This window comes from Pleurodeles waltl, chromosome 10, assembly GCF_031143425.1.
Source record: "Pleurodeles waltl isolate 20211129_DDA chromosome 10, aPleWal1.hap1.20221129, whole genome shotgun sequence".
Lineage (NCBI taxonomy): Eukaryota > Metazoa > Chordata > Amphibia > Caudata > Salamandridae > Pleurodeles > Pleurodeles waltl.
This window is the reverse complement of record NC_090449.1, coordinates 130,558,513-130,575,820: the sequence shown is the minus strand read 5'-3', so window position 1 is coordinate 130,575,820 and position 17,308 is coordinate 130,558,513. Positions and strand designations below refer to the sequence as shown.

Here is a 17,308-nt window from a genome sequence, read left to right as displayed (position 1 = left end):
TCATTTAAAGGTAGACGCCAGGAGACCATTCAAAGGTATGATTATTTGGCTGTTATCATGTCCTCTGATCTATCTTGGTATAAACAACTGTCTCCATTAAATAATAAAACTCATAAATCTGATACTGGGGCTAATTTTTAGTTAAAAATACAAGACATTTTTTACTCCATGGTTTTGAATGTTTTACTACCTTCACTGCCCCTGTTCTTCAATATTGTTTTGGTTTATACAAAGGAAAAATTAATGTTGAAGATGGAATATCTTGAGCTATCTGATCCAAGGAGTATTTTTGAATTAGGCAGAGTACTCCACGTGAAATTGTATGACTTGAATAGGGTTTAACAGTCACAGATGAAGTGTGGAATTAGATGACTCTTCTTTATTCAATTTATGCAGACCTAGCATCATGTGCTACCTATCTGTTGAATCCCTTCTTTGGGAGGAACTTAAAAGAAATAAAAAATGTAGCCATCTTTACTTATAGAAAACTTACTCCATAACTATGAGTTAAATCGGATATGGTCATGTCAGAATATTTTCTAAAAAGAGGTTAAACTTAAAATTAACAAAATATCAATCGAAATATATGCCCCTCACTTAGTATTATAGTGGAACCTATGCAGGCGCCTACTTCTTCCACCCTGACCCTGCAGAGATATTTAATGGTACCAACATCCTACAAAATGTGATATGAGTATTTACAGTTTCTCTTTCATTGTCTTGAGTTGAGGTTCAAGAGGCCAGGAGTATGGTAACATTAAAGACTGTTCTTAACCTGATTTCTGCATCTGTGCCTGTTCACCTTTTACTCAATACAAATAATAGAGTCTGTATATTTGTTTATCTCTCCAAGGTGGTACTATACAGGACTGCACTTGTGGCATGATATTTATCTGCTGGATGTTCTGAACTTTGCAGTCCCAGAACAAGGACAGTAATTGTCCTGAGTTGTCTCCCATTTCATCTTTATTACTTCCCAACTGGCTAATTTTTGTAGAATCATCAGTTGACCACATTTGTTGTTGTTTGTATTGCTGACTGGTTTTATAATCTTACATTTCATTACATGTTATAATGTTATTTATTAATTTACGGTGCTATGCTTTATGATCATTTGTTTGTTGAATGTGCAATAAATGAAGACATACTGAAACTTGCCACCTCCAATTGCTGATTGCTGCATGTAGGTGTAAAACTGGCACTAATGTGTGACACATTTCAGAGGCAGTATTAACGCCACAATTTGAAAAACTGGGGATGGGATGTTGTCAAAATCATTACATATTTACATGTAGAAACAATGATTCCTTTGTTTTCACAACAAATATATTATTTCTATATTCGTGAAAACAAGTGTTATACTAGGTACACACCTGTTAGAGCAGCGGTTATTTAAAAAGTGCACCCAGAGTACATAAAAATACTTTTTTTTTTTCTTTTTTGAAGGTCCTATGTCTTAAATCCCAGAGTCCCTGATAGCGTGTCACTCACATTATACATATGTAACATATGCTGCCAGGGACTTACTGGTGATCCAAAATGATCCCTGAAAAAAATCTTGAAACCACCCCTGCTCCCTTGCTCTGCTCGGCCTCCCTCTCACAATACATGCCTTCTCTCCCCTCGCTAATCCCTCCCTCTCCCTCCCGTTCTGTCTCCCCTGAAGAGCCCTTTGCCTACTACAGTGAATCTTGGGGAGCTGTGGAAAGCGACAGAGGCACCAGAAGCGGCCCTTGGCTTTCAAAATCGACCTCCAATGGCTTCAGCCCTCCGGTGAAGCCCGCTGGAATGAAAGGCCGGTCCGGCCATGTGTGCTAGGGTTCTGCAGGGCTCTTTCTTTCAGAAAAGAGGTGCTTGAAAGTCTCAAGTGTGTATTCATAATAAAAGCAAAACCAAAATCTGTTTTTGAAACATAGCTTTGTTATGCAGAATAAAGGAGGCACACCTTTTTTAACGTCTCCTGATTGGATGACTAAAACAGTGTGTGTTACCACAAGCGTGCACCTGTATGTGTGCTTCTGATAAATCAGCAAAAGTGCTGCACCGAACATAAAATAAGCCTCCCTGTGCACACCTATGGTAATTCACACTATTTTGCTCTTGGCATTAAGAGGGGGGAGGGGGGGGGGGGTTAATAAATAGCGTTCATGAGCTTCCAGGCCAAACAAAATCGTAACTTGTTGGCGAGTAACATTCTCATTAGCTTTATGTGAATATGTACACTTTTCTTTCATAAGAAATCTATGTATTTTGAAACGTGTTTGGTGTTGCTTTTGTATCAATTTGGTTTAAAATGGAAAATTGAGAGATAATACAGCAACAAAATGTGACTCATGTATTTCACTCAGCTGCAAAATGTAGACTCTGCTGCCACAGTAATTCCAGTGGTGCTGCCTATAATTGGTTCACAGCCTTATCCACAAACAGGCAGGAGGGAAAAGTTGCCACTCCAGTAATAAGTCACACACACCTGACACGCTCACCTGGGACTCGGTGCATATTTATCACTCTGTTGTGTCACCCTTGCTCCCTCGCTCCACACAACCTGGCGCAAGGGCGACGCAACACTAAAGTCCGATTTGTCAAGCCACGCAAAGCCATCTTGTGTGGTCCTGCATGACTTCATAAATTGGAGCAACACAAGGAAGAGAAAATCACAGCCTTGCATTACTCTGACCTAGGGAAGCGTTCCATGGGTGGAGCGTGGGTGTTCCCACACATCCACCCATGGATTTTGGCACGTTCACAGATTTATCATTAGTGGTAGACCTAAGAATGCTTTCAAAATGCCACGCCTCCCCAGGGGAGGTGTAACAAGGAGAAATGCATTTATTTCTCCTTGTTTTTCCACTTTCTATATGTGCTGCATTCTGCAGTGCATGTAAAAAGCAGAAAATGCCTCTGAGGATTGCTTTTGTGCAGGAAGGTGTGCCTTCTTGCACAAAACAAATCCTGTCAACAACATAGGCACCCTTGGACCATGACGCAAGGGTGCGTGCATTGGTGCTATGGAGCCAAAAGTGAGCCGGTGCAAGGAAAGGACAGGATTGTGCTGTGTTATGTTAAATACAGCACATTCCTGCCCTTTCCCTCCACACAGAAAGTTTGATAAATATACTGCTGAATTTGTCATTGTTTTATCCTCCATCACTCATCATCTACTTCATAACAAACTGGCTATGATAGACGTCTCTCATGAAGACTAACAAAGAGAGCCTGTAGAGAGTTCAGGTGTAAGACTACTGAAAAAGTTTAAGTTCTGCAGATACAAGGAAAGGAAAGAAGAAAAATGCCTGGAATATAAACCCTTTCTCTTGCCTATTTTGAGACAGCAATTTTCACTTACCCTTACAAATAACTCATTTTGGGCTCCAACCCACCTCCCCTCAATACCCTATAAGGAGATCATCTGTGACATTTCCACAGCCCAAATCACATCTGGGATCACTCTAACTAAAAGAGCATCTGTTGCTCCTGCCACAGCGATCACATCTGGTGTTCCTGCCACAGGAATTACATATGGCTCCCCTATCACGCTTCTGTCTGACATCCCTGTCATACCAATCACGTCTTGCACCTCTGCCACACATGGCATTTGAATCCTCTCTATTCTAATCTGCACATTTCAAATTTTGCTTTCTACCACTTGTTTCTATTGTTGTATGTGTTAGTGAAAGAAAAATCATGTATACATTTGTACTCTATACATCATTCATCGGTCAATCTTCTAAAATAAAGTTGGATTATATTTGCTAAATGAGTTCATTCTCTTCACTTGCGTTACTGGTTTTCTAGGAGCTAGTTCTTCAAGTAAGACACAAGGTAATCTTCTTAGAAGTTTTCTGATTGTTCAGCATCTTAGAACGTCTTCTGCAGCATCACAAAAAAAACTTCCTTGAATTGTTGGAACACTTCAACCTCTTCTAGTGCAGTCTTCAGAGATCTCGTTACTGAATAGCTAGCAGAGTTAGATTTATTTATTTGGATTGTGCATCTAATTTTGGATTCTTGACCTAACCCTTGCATCTAGATTCTGGAGGTGTGCCTCGCCTTCTACGTTGTGTTGTGTTGTAGCAACTGTCTGTTAGACCTTTGCAGACGTATTTACAAATCCAAAGTGAGCCTTTGTTTATGTTTGGTGCCTCGAGATGTGGACCTTTCACCGCAGTATACAGGTCATCAGAACAGGATGAATGCCATGGCCATTCCCTTAACCTTAGCAATATAAAGTTACATTGTCTTCAATACTTTGAGTGGAAGGAGGATGGCGGGTTCTAGGTCGATCCTAGAGAAACATTTGGGCCTACAAAGTAGTTGTAACTTGAGTCTTATAGACTAACCAATGGAGGGGAAAGGAATCTGGAAAGCTTCTAAATACACCAGATGAATGACTTGTGGAGAACAGGGGTTGAAAAGCAATGAGGATCGAGAGAACAAGAACAGCAACCTGAAGTGACACTGAGGGAACTGACAAGGAGGAAAATAAAAAGGGTGCAGTATGAAGGACAGTGAATGAACTAGCACAAAAGAGGACAACTCGTACAATGCCAGGTGTTGCTAGGTGCCTATAGACATCAGTCTTTTGCCAAAATACTTGTCTGCCTAGTCGACCTGGATGACATGCCCATTGACCTGGATGCCAAACCGCATAAGTGCTTTGCTGCAGCACCCCAGCCACCCCAATCTGGTCTGTCACCGACACAGTCCTGCATAACTATGTTCACAAAGCTGAGTTAAGCTAGTGAGTACAGGTCATTTGTTTCTTAAATTTCTGACAACTGTAGTGATGGTGACGTGATCATTGAATCAAGGCAATCAAACAGAGAAATCTTAAAGTTTCTGCACTTACATTCCTGTACATATGGAATGTTCCAACAATTGGAAGGGGTCGCGGTCCAGGGATCCCCATTTTTCTAAATATTCCATGTGTCCAGGATCCATAGCTGTAGAGGAAAACACACTCTTTTTTGAGAATCCAAGTGACAGTAATAAACATTTCAACCCAAAAAAGGTCTTTGTTTCGAGAAGGGACGAGTTGAAAAACATGTTAACATTGTGTAAGCAAATGTACATAGCACTATCAATATTTTATTATTTTAAGGCCTGTGGTGTTGCACATCAAACAAATAGTCATATGATTTCACAGCATGGAAAGATTTTGCCTGCAAGGACAGGTGGTGGGTGAGGGTGATTAGCTTTTTCCCTTCTTAGTACATGAATTTCTCACAAGAACTGCTGCTTTTACATATGCTACAAAGGGGTGGGTGTCTGCGTGAACATTGGCGCTTGTGTTCAAAAGACTCGCTGGGTATCAGTGATAATGTATATCCATCCACTTTCTGTGCAGCGTGGTGAATGTTGTGAGTGGAGAACACAAAACACATACAGTTTCTGTACAGCATGGCGAATGCTACAAGCACACAACACAAAGCACACGTCAAGATTTTCTACAGCATGGCAAATGTTGCGAGCACGGAACACAAAGCACACATACATTTCAAGTCATTTACTCGGAGTAGGCTCAACAAAAACAGAAAAATACGCTAGCTATTTGTAATCCAACAATCAGGGTCTAAGGGAAATCATGGTTGTGCAATAAACAGTATGCAAGACTATTTATTTCCTTAAGAAGAGGGTGCTATGCTTGACCTCTGAATGAGGAAAAACATGTTATTCACATTTAATGTTAAATTTGCCGTTGTATCTCAACTTGGGGTTGCATTAACACATCTACCAACTCGTGTTACTCCAAAGTGTCCAAGAAACTCCATACAAAGAGTCAATACAAATAATTTTATCTCATGGAGCAAAGGTTTTTTAAACATAAGTCTCTACACTTGTAAATTATGCAAACACACAAAAAATATTGCACTTCACACAGCTTGTAGGTGCTAGCTGTTTAGGAGAAAAGCAGGCAAAAATGTAACTTGGCTATTTTTTGCACATTTGCCCTGTTTTGAAGGAGATTTGTGGGTTGGCAACAAGCACTGCCAAAGACAATATGTGTGGCATTAATGTGCTCATGCATGTACACTAAAGTCCAGATTCACTAAAGACTTGCAGTGGCCGTGTGTGATGAAAATGTTGCAAGACAGCACAAGTCCTTATCTGGGATTTACTAAGCGACACAAAGTCTCATACTGAAGCATGCGTAGAACGAGGAAAATGTCATCAAGGAATGTTTTTGTCCAGGAAGGTGTCACTTCCTGCAGGCACCCTTGCACCATTGCACAAAGTTGCCTGTGCTGGCGATAGGCAGCACACAGTGCACCAGCACCAGGAGACAGCAGGAATGCTCCATATCTTTGCACATATGGCACATTTTTGCTGTCCCTCTTTCGGGCAGCACAGCAGGTTCCTTGCTGTGTTGCGTTGCAAGACCAATTAGTAAATATGCCCCTCAATGTTTACAGGTGTGCATGTGTTACCAAATAAAGGCCTATTGGCCTTCCTAATGCATATTTAGCTAGATTGCCCTGGGATACTGTGTTCAGGTTTTACAGTCTGAGTTCTCACCACACATCAAAATCATGACAAGTAAACGTTTGGTGAGAGCAGGCACACCGCCCTCTCTCCTGAACAACTGCCCATTTTCTAAGACTACAGCCAGCACTCTATATGCATCATATCTCTAACGTTTCATAGATTTACATGAGTGTGTTGGTGCAGCCAGGTGTTTTGTGGTGGTCTGTGTCACAGTGCAAGGCATGGGTGCGTACATGTTTAGGCCAGTTTGTATGTTTTCTGTTTACTTTGTTTATTTCCAATTTTATATAGTGCAAAAGCCATTGGACTGTATTAGAGCCGTTTACATGAACACCAGTTACATTACACAAGGTCAGATATATATTTTCTCAGGTATGGGGAGATCAAGTGATGTGCCCTGAATCACCTGGTTCCAGTTTCAAAATAGAAGGCGTTTACCGTAACACCACTTCCTATCCCCACTTCAAACACTACAGACAAATACAAGTATGTGATTAAACATCATGGATAATCTAATCTGTATTCGTAAATGGAAGCCCTGGACTCAAAAGCACCAAATGTTTGCTGTTACTATATCCATGGCTGCGAAGGCACTTTCCCATTATGAGCATTCATGCTCCAACATGCTTAGGGCTGTCTCTCACAAGAAGTGTCACTTGCTGAAACCCACTATTATGAGATGCAGTCAGTTGTTGTCCTAGAGAATCTGGAGCAAGATTCTACTCTAGATCCTCCAAGTTGTGAAGAATCCGGTCACGGAAGGTAAGAGAATAAAGGGGTCATTACAACCCTGGCGGATGGTGGAGAACCGGCGGTAAGACCGCCAACAGGCTGGCGGTCTTACCTTGGTGTATTATGACCATGGCGGTTACCGCCATGGTCATCCGCCGGTTCTCCGTCCCGCCCGCCAGGGCGGCGATGACCGCCGGGCTGGAGACCTGGGTCTCCTGCCCGGCGGCCGTCAGTATACCGCCGGCGAAATTTGGACCCGGCTTACCACTGTGGATTTCCAGCGGTTTCAACCGCCATGAAATCCATGGTGGTAGGCACTATCAGTGCCAGGGAATTCCTTCCCTGGCACTGATAGGGGTCTCCCCCACCCCTCACCCCCACCCGACTCCCTCCCTTACCCCTCCCACCACCCCTGCCACCCCCCAAAGGTTGCACCCCGACCCCTAACATAACATTACTCACACACAGCCGACATGCATGCAGGCACCACCAACACACACACGCACATACCCCGACATACATGCCTACATCCATACACACATCCATACACACATACCCACAGCCATACATGCACTCATTCCCATACACACAACACCCCCGCAAGCATACACGCACTCACACACCCCCTCTACATACACACACGCACACCCCATGCACCCACACAACACCCAACACCCCGCCACCCCCCTCCCCTAATGGACGATCGACTTACCTGGTCCGTTGATCCTCCGGGAGGGGACGGGAGCCATGGGAGCAGCTCCGCCGACACCACACCGCCAACAGAACACCGCCACGGCGAATCACAGGACGTGATTCGCTGGGCGGTGTTCTGTTGGCGTGGCGGTGGAGGTGGAGCAACCTCCACTTCCCCGCCACCCGCAAGTATGGCTGTTGGCGGCTCGCCGTCGGAATAACGACGGAGAGCAGCCAACAGTCATAAAACGCCGAGCGGCAAACCGCCTGCACAGGCGGTCTTCCGCACGGCGGTTCCTCGGCGGTCTTGCAAAAAGATCGCCAAGGTTGTAATGACCCCCATGGTCTTCTCCCATGTGATTCACCTCAGAGGTCTCAGTCACTGATTTTGTATTCACCACACCCTTTTGTCATACCTTCTGTTGGACTGTTTTGCTGTGCTGCGTCCTGTTACAGTTTAATTGTGTTGTGATGTTGTTATGTTATCGTGTTATGTTCTGTTGCTTTCTTTAGATGTAAACAGATGCTGCTACATTTTCAGATAAGAGCAGCACATGCCTTTAAAGTTCCTCGCACAACAATAATTTACCACTATCAAAGGTGGCCAAATATCATTGCTGCAGCTCATCAATTATTTTAGACACCACTCAGACGAAAACTGCGGAAGAACGCCTGGATACAAATCCAACTTACATTACAGCTGTCTTAAATTAATGCTTACAGAGCTCACTTTATGGTACACGGCCATAGAGTGACATGCTGATTAGTAGGTTTTGAAACAAATTTAGGAGAAAAGCCTATATTGGATGAAGAAAGGACCATCTTTGTAAAAGGATGGTGAGTTATAAAGATCCTTAAACAGGGAACTTTGGCTACCAGTGACACATCAACCAATCACGGATTTGTGAAGCGTGGCACTGTCACCCTTACAGGTCTGTGGGAACTGGGCAAGCCGTGTCTCCGTCAAAGAGCCATGCCTTAAGTTGTTTCCTGATCACTGCCTAGGAAGAAGCCATCCTGAGGTGTAGGGTAGGATGTTTCAGGATTTGGCAGCGACATTGGAGAAGGAGCGGCCGCCTCTAGGGGAGCGATGGATGTGGGGGACGTGTGCGAGGTCGAGCAAAGCTCTCTCTTGGGAGTGAACATTTTAGTCTGTGGTTGGGATACATTGGTCCATGATTGTGTAGTGCTTTGAAGGCCAGTGTGAAGATCTTGAATTGGCACATCTTTCGGACCAGGAGCCAATGAAGAGCTCTGAGGTGGGGGTGGTGCTGGCACATCTGGGGAGATCCAAGATGAGTCTGGCTGCTGTGTTCTGTATGGACTTTAGTCTCTTCAGTAGTTGGAATGGGAGACCAGCATAGATGGCGTTGCCGTAGTTGAGACGGCTGGTGATGAGTGGGTGTGTGACTGTTTTTCTTTTGCTGATGGGGATAGCTAGTGCACCTGGTCGTTAGTAAGTAAACTTACAAGGGGACGCGTATAGGTCGATGAGCCTTTTGGATCGCATGGAGTATCCTAGCCATGTGGTGACCAGTGTCATCAATAATCAATGTAATCAATCAATAACCACTAAAAGAATCATTAAGCATTAGACGATATATCAACACTTCATGAATAACCACAACTCAATTATACATTTTATCAATTTTTATTTCCCTGATTATTACAATTCTACATCATGAGATTAATTCAAACTTTATTCAGTCAGCTCAGAATTAGTTCATTAATGACCACCAATAACAAAATCTAATCAGAACTTGAGAAAACATACGCTCGAATGCTTCAGCATAAGCCAACAAAGATGAATATAACAACATTAATAGCAGAGTTCAGCAATCAGTCCGTCAATCATTTGTCACTGTCAACGTCACCCAAAGGAACCTTACCTAACCCAGATTAGCATTAGCATGTGGGACTTCATGCGAAAACAATTTAGAACACAAATTTAGAAAACATCTAGGTATATGAAAACTTCTTCAAATAGCTCAGTTGGTATCTAGAAAGGAAGGCGCAAAAAGTTAACAGTCACGTTGTCATACCTACCTATCCACAGAATGGATCAGCAACAAAGTCAGTCTTCATCTTCTGGTCATCAATCGATCAGCAGCGCATCAGGCTCTCAAGAGCATGAGCCCAATGACAGATTCTCGGATCGCGTCTTCTGGCATCAGCATTCCACCCCTCCGATCTTCATCATCAGAAGTTTTTACCCTTTGTCATGACTTTTTATTAAGGTTTTCCAATCCATCCCCCTAATTCCTAATTGGTCAGTCAATCACCAGTTATTACTCTACCCAATAATATTAATTTCACAAATCTATGAATTCTAATATTACGCTGTTCTCTGTTCGTTGATTGGTTGACTGTACGATGTCCTCATCATCCGGCTCATCAGGTATCGAAAATGTTGCATCTTCTTCTCCAGCCAGTGCTTCTATTGTTCAAGTCCTGGGAAAGTACATTGAGTCTATCTTACACCAAAATTGTTACATGTCTAGTTCTATCATCTCCTGTCCGTCAGTACGTTGCAGAAAATTCTAGCTAAGCAGATTTTATTAACATACGCGGTTCATGGTCAGTTCAACGCACCAGCTTCTTTACAGTGCGCTAGTAATTCTGCTTCTGCATGAGGCCTGGTAACTAGGCCACAACTTCGGCTAAGTTAACTCTACAATATAATGCAAAACATAGGTTATACATCTTAATATGATATATTACTACATTATTGTCACTCTTTTTCACATTTTTAATCATTTTAGTACAAGTTCGTATAAACTGTCTGTCACTCTCAGTAGGCACATTTTCAATCATGAACATTAATTTCTCTACAATAATTTTTTTATCAACTTCTTGTTAATCAAAACGCATAAACATTCATTAATAATTTCTAATTAGCATATCTGCGCCAGCAGGATCCACTTGAAAGTTCAGCGGAGCATCTGGAGTATGCAGAAGCTGGAGGAGGCCGCTGAGTTAACTTGACGTTTCAGCAAGAGATGGTTGTCTATGATGATGCTGAGGTTGCAAGCGTGGTCCGAAGGGGTGGTGGGAATCCAAATTGCGCTGGCCACAAGCTGCTATCCCTTATGTTGGAGCTTTTTTTCAAAGATCAGGACTTCCATCTTGTCAATGTTGAGCTTGAGGCAGCTATCCTTCATCTATGCGGCTACATCATTCATGGCATTGTGGAAGTTGTTTTTTTGCATTGTAGGGGTCCTTGGTGAGGGAGAGGATCAGTTGGGTGTCATCAGCGTAGGAGAGTATTGCGATGCTGTGGGAACTGATGATGTTGGCGAGGGGGGTCATATAGATGTTGAAGAGGGTGGTGAAGTCTCACGAGGAGCATGTGGTGGGAGACTGTGTCAAAAGCCGCAGAGAGGTCTAGTAGGATGAGTGCAGCTGTTTCTTCCTGGTTGTGGAGGGTTCTAATGTCATCCATGGCTGCGACCAGCACTGTCTCTGTGCTGTGGTTGGCTTCAGAACTTAAATTGTGAGTAGTCCAGTAGTTGGTCTTGTTCTAGGATGTTCCATGAGCTGTTGGTTGATGACTATTTTGGTGAGGTACGGCAGCAGGGAGATGGTCTGTAGTTTTTGAGGTCGTTGTGGTCTGCCGAGGGCTTCTTGAGTAGTGGGATGATCTCTGCATGTTTCCAGGCATCTGGGAAGGAGGCCGGGGAGATAAACGTATTGAGAATGTTGGTTAGAACTGGGCTGATTGCCCTGGCTCTGGCTTTAAAGAGGTTGTGGGATCGGTGGGTGCCTCTGACTAAGTGGAGGCCATGATGATGGCAGTAGTCTGTGTGGTAACTGGGGTCTAAGAGGTTAATGTGTGGATTGAGGTTGCTGCTTGCGGCAGGTGATCCAGGTCGGTGGTGTTGGGTCAGGGGTCAAAGTTGTTGTAAATGGTGGCCATTTTGCTGTGAAAGTAGTTGAGTAGAGAGTCACAGAGTTTCTGGGAGGGGTGGATGGTGGTTTCTGTGGCTGTTGGGTTGGCACATTTGTTGATGATTTTGAAGAGTTTCTGTGAGTGGTTGGTTGCGGTGTTAATGTGGGTGATGATTGCTGCTTTTTTGGTTGCCTCGAAGTGATTGTGGTAGTTGCTAAGTGCTTTCTTGAAAGCTGCTCTGTCAGAGGGGTTTTTGGTTGACCGCCACTTTTTCTCGAGTTGATGGCAGCTGCTTTAGATTTTTTTGAGCTGGGGTGTCCCAGCTAGCTGACTTAGCGAAGCTGTTGGATTTGGCCAATTTTAGAGGAGCAACTTTGTCAGCACAGTTGGTGATCCAGTTGGAGAAGTTTTTTACTGCCTGGCTGAGGTCAGTCGCGGATGTTGGGTGTGAAGGGTGTAGGTTCTGTGTCCAAACATCTTCCGATATCGTGCCACTGCTTTGTTTCCCGTTTGTGGGTGGGCAGTGGTCAACTGGCTCTGGCAGCCTGCTGAGACCACACAACTCCTCCTCTGGCCTTCCCTCAGCAAGCCTGCAGCTCATTGTGGAGAGGAGAGTGACACTGCAGTTGGCAGTGCGGCGGGGTGCGTGGACTTCTAGTGACTCCTGATTCCTGCTGAGTGAATGGGAGAGGAACCCTACATGATGCAAGGTATGTGTTAGAAAAATATTGGGTCCCACAGCTCCTGATGAATGGCCTACTGAGTACTTTAACCCTGGGACACACCAAACTAGAACCAGAGAGGGGGGTACTGAAGCCTGCTTGCTCACAAAGCTAGGTGGACATTGGTACCAGGTATGAACCTCCGGCAGGACCACATGCACGGAGGAGACCCTTGGCTGTCTTGGTGTATACCGCCTGGGTAGGGGCGTATCCCAGCTCCACAGTGTGGGATCCCTGGGGTCCCTTCCCGGGGAGCCTCATGTCTGCAGCTGGGGTGACGTGCCTACTACTCACTATTGGGGCTCTACACCTCATTTGGTGCGACTGCCTGGGGTCAGTGCCCCTAAGGGACAGAAAGTACTGCAAACCAGAGTTGCAGCCCCAGTGGAGCAGGGATCATTGACACCACTTCTCTGATGTGCTACCCACACTGATGAAACCTTTGGCCTTTATAGTTGTTTATCTGATGCCGTGTGGCACTGCTTGGCTAACTGGAGGGCTGCTCAACTGCCTGGGGTTCCAAAGGAACAGCACCTCAGCAGTGACAGCACCTGGCAATATCTGAATACACTTGCCCCCTGCGGTCAGCAGTTCTCTCTCCTCTCCTTACATCATGGTTAAGTATAATGGCCCCAAGATGACTCAAACCAACAAAGTTGACCACTCTACAGCTCCTAACCGAAGTCCAGTGGACTCTGTCCGAGGCCAGCACCCAGATCCACTCACAGCGGTGCACTCGCTGGAGACTACTGAAATCCAACAGGTTATACAGGGCACCAAATAGGCCCTGGAATATAAAATGGATGACATAGCTATAGACGTGAACTACCTTTGGCTTGATCTCCGAGTGACAGAGACTGAAGACAGCATCATCACTATGCAGCAAGAGATAAAGACACACCAGATCTCTGTGACTGAACTTAAATGCAACGCTTCATATATGGAAGACAGACATGAGGTTGCAAGGGGCCGCTCTCTGCGCAATAACATCCGCCTGATTGGCTTCCCCGAAAGAGCCGAGGGTTCCTCTGCAGAACTTTTCCTGAAGAAACGGATAGTGAATAAAAAGCTACCCAATTTCTTCTCCATTGAACACACATGATGAATTGGTGGAGGAGCTGTGCCCCAGTGCTCCATCTTGGGTTCTGAGAGCCCACCTATTTATTTATAGGGACTGAGATGTAATATTAAAAACATATGCAGATTCCCAGCCCTCCACGATTTGAGGAGAGGCCAATCCTCTTCTTCCCAGACTACAGAAGGCGGTTTGAATTCTATGAAATAACTGCCTTCCACTCAAGTGACACCTGTGGGCTTGCAACATGAAATACAGTCCATTATACCCTGCCAAAGTCAGAGTACAGCATAATAGTACAGTTCAGTTTTTTGAGTCTGCAAATGAAGCCGATACCTGGATGGACATGCAGGGTGTGGGCAGAGGTGCCCGATCAATGGGGTGGCAGAGGCGTGGGAGCAAGTCTCTGCCGCACCACCAGGGAGGGGTCAAGGCCTTAAGGCCCCCATGTCACCCCGAGGAGTGAAACGGATGGCACACTCTACGCTGAAGAGCCTACAGTGTCGACGCAAAACTCCTTTTCTCAGCTTCATGAACTACCAGACATGTTGAGTGATAGCACTGGGGCTGAATGATTACCCCACAAACTCTTCGCTAGAATATGCATAAGAGACTTTGGCTAAGGGGCACAAAATTGCCGCTTTGGGCCCTGCAAGGGTTGTCTGGCTCTTGCTTCAGCAGACCCCTAACAGATAAATAGAAGATTCTGACATGCTTATTGCAGTTTTCTCTGTTATTTCTCCCTCTTTCCACCCCCCCGAATTAGACTGCAAGTTAAATATGGCTGGCTATTTTGGTATGATACTTCACTGTTGGAAACACTTGCAACCCCTCTCCCCGAGTATTTCTGCATCCCCTTAGTGGGTTGTGAGACTTGAGGAGCTACGGTTTCCCGGGCTTGAACTGTTGCCTTGACCTTGTTGAGTTTATAGTTTTTTTTTTTTTTGTAGAGTGGTATTTGTGGGGGGTGTTTGGAGCCAGTGGAGGGGCCCTGATGACATGGGGTTACATCATCGGACTCTGTCTGGTCTGCCTATGGGTAGGTTTCAGGGAGGCTCTAAGTTGGGAAATGTTTCATTATAGTTTACAGTTCAACGGGAAGGCATCTTTACATATTTGCTACTACAAGGGAGACTGAGCCATGTATGCTCTCTATGGCACTTACACTACCAAACTAATTTCTATGATGGTTACTACATTCACCTCATATAAGTTCCTGACCTGGAACTTTAGGGGCTTGAATAACTCCATGAAGCGAAATAGAGGCAATGGTTCTCTTAAAAGTATGGGTACAAGTGGCGTTCCTTCAAGAAATGCATATTTAGGGTGACTGCATCCAGGCATTGGGCCACATTGGCATGGACAACTTTATGCCACATCCTCTTCGGACTATGCCAGGGGGACACTTATTTGGGTTGCTGCAGGAACCCTGTTCAAGATGCCTAAGTCACATCTGGGTACTGAGGGATGTTTTGTTGTTGTGTTGGGGACCCTCAACAGACTTGACCTCTGCCTACTTAACATTTATGCCCTCACTATTGACAACAGAACTTTCTTTGGGAGGGTACTAATGACCGCTGTGTGCCTGAGGGGTTCAAGCTCCTCCTAGCTAGAGACTTCAATTGCCCCCCAAATGGACATTTGCCCCCAAATGGCCATTTGGATAGTACTCCCCCACGACCACTGACAAACCCCAAGATGTCAGCGGCCCTGGCCCAACTACAACAGGGACTGGTGAACGTATTGAGGCTTCATCATCCCCATCCACGTGAGTACTCTTGCTACACACCAGCATCTGGCACACACAGCCACCTATATCTCTTTGTGTTCCAGTCTTCAGCCATGCACAGCATTCTTGACTCTTCCTACTTAGAGAGGGACATTTCCAACCACTCCCCATTCTCATACAATATTTCACTGGCCAGCCCTGGTCCAGGGTGCCGCTTTGGCAGCTTCGGGTAGAGGCACTGTCGGAGCGCTCCTCACCACCCTGAGGGATGCCTGGATCAATATATTGCTACCAACTAGGGCATCGCAAGTTCCAGAGTGATAGAATGGGAGGTGCTCAAGGTGGTCCTAAGGGGTGTTTGCATGTCGACTTCACTAGGCCTTAGTTAACCTCTTGAAAGTGATATATCGAGGGAAGAGGAGGAACTCACCCTGTTAGAAAAATCACTTTCCACTGCGCCCGAGAATAAGACACATTGTGACCGGAAAGGTCATAGTGTGTGAGCACTGTGGGACAGGCTTGAGAAACATATGCGGACGGTTAGCCATCGGCGGTTGTATATGGAGGGGGATAAGGCTGGCCACCTGTTGGCACACTTGATATTCTCCAAGGCTATAACACAACCGGCCATGGTGCTTGCCACCGAGTAGGGGCGGGTGGTCACCACCCAATGAAAGAATAATGAGGTATCAGAGGTCCACTTATACCATGCCACTCCTGTCTACTCTGAATACTTCACTGGGATGCCTCTGCATACCCTGCCAGTTGCTGACAGGGAGATTCTGGAAGCCCCTCTCACTCGTTAGAAGCTCAGGACTGTGACTGACTTCATTAAACATGCCAGGGCGCTTGCAAAAGACAAACTCCCCACTGAGTTTTATAAGGCCTTTCCGGGCGTTCTAATTGGCAAACTTTTAAGAGTGTTTCAAGAAGCCTATACTGTGGGGATACTTCCTGCTACGATGTGAGAGGCTATGATAATTCTCATTCAGAAACTGAGCATGTATGAGATGCTGGTGGGCTCATACTGCGCTATCTCCCTGCTGAATGTTGACCAGAAAATATTAAGGCAGGTACTGGCGTCTAGACTTCTTCCACATCTCACACGATTGGTCATGCAGACCAGTCAGGATTTATCCCTTAGGGAAACACGTTGCGCAACATCCGTTGGCTGGCGCATGTGCTCTCTAGGGCTACATGTCGACCACTTCACCCTGGTCTTTCTCCATATCGAACAAGCCTTCAACTATGTTGACTGGGTCTATGTCCGGGCAGTGTTGGAGGGATTCAGCCTAGGCCCAAAATGTATAAAATTGGTGAAATTACTATACAACAACCCACAGTGAGACATGAGGTTGCAAGGGGCCGCACTCTGCGCAATAACATCCGCCTGATTGGCTTTCCCGAAAGAGCCGAGGGTTCCTCTGCAGAACTTTTCCTGAAGAAACGGATAGTGAATAAAAAGCTACCCAATTTCTTCTCCATTGAACACACATGATGAATTGGTGGAGGAGCTGTGCCCCAGTGCTCCATCTTGGGTTCTGATAGCCCACCTATTTATTTATAGGGACTGAGATGTAATATTCCAACATATGCAGATTCCCAGCCCTCCACGATTTGAGGAGAGGCCAATCCTCTTCTTCCCAGACTACAGAAGGCGGTTCGAATTCTATGAAATAACTGCCTTCCACTCAAGTGACACCTGTGGGCTTGCAACATGAAATACAGTCCATTATACCCTGCCAAAGTCAGAGTCCAGCATAATAGTACAGTTCAGTTTTTTGAGTCTGCACATGAAGCCGATACCTGGATGGACATGCAGGGTGTGGGCAGAGGTGCCCGACCAATGGGGTGGCAGAGGTGTGGGAGCAAGGTCTCTGCCGCACCACCAGGGAGGGGTCAAGGCCTTAAGGCTCCCATGTCACCCCGAGGAGTGAAACGGATGGCACACTCTACGCTGAAGAGCCTACAGTGTCGACGCA

The 17,308-nt window shown here is 45.3% G+C and overlaps 1 protein-coding gene across 1 annotated transcript in view; it reads right to left on the bottom strand.

Annotated features, from left to right (window-relative positions):
- The window catches only part of LOC138261211 (cytochrome P450 3A21-like), a 196,295-nt gene that overhangs the window by 153,119 nt on the left and 25,868 nt on the right, over positions 1-17,308 (bottom strand). The window contains exon 2 of the mRNA XM_069209964.1: positions 4,850-4,943. Coding sequence (XP_069066065.1) covers positions 4,850-4,943 — 94 coding nt within the window. The remainder of the gene's footprint in view (positions 1-4,849; positions 4,944-17,308) is intronic.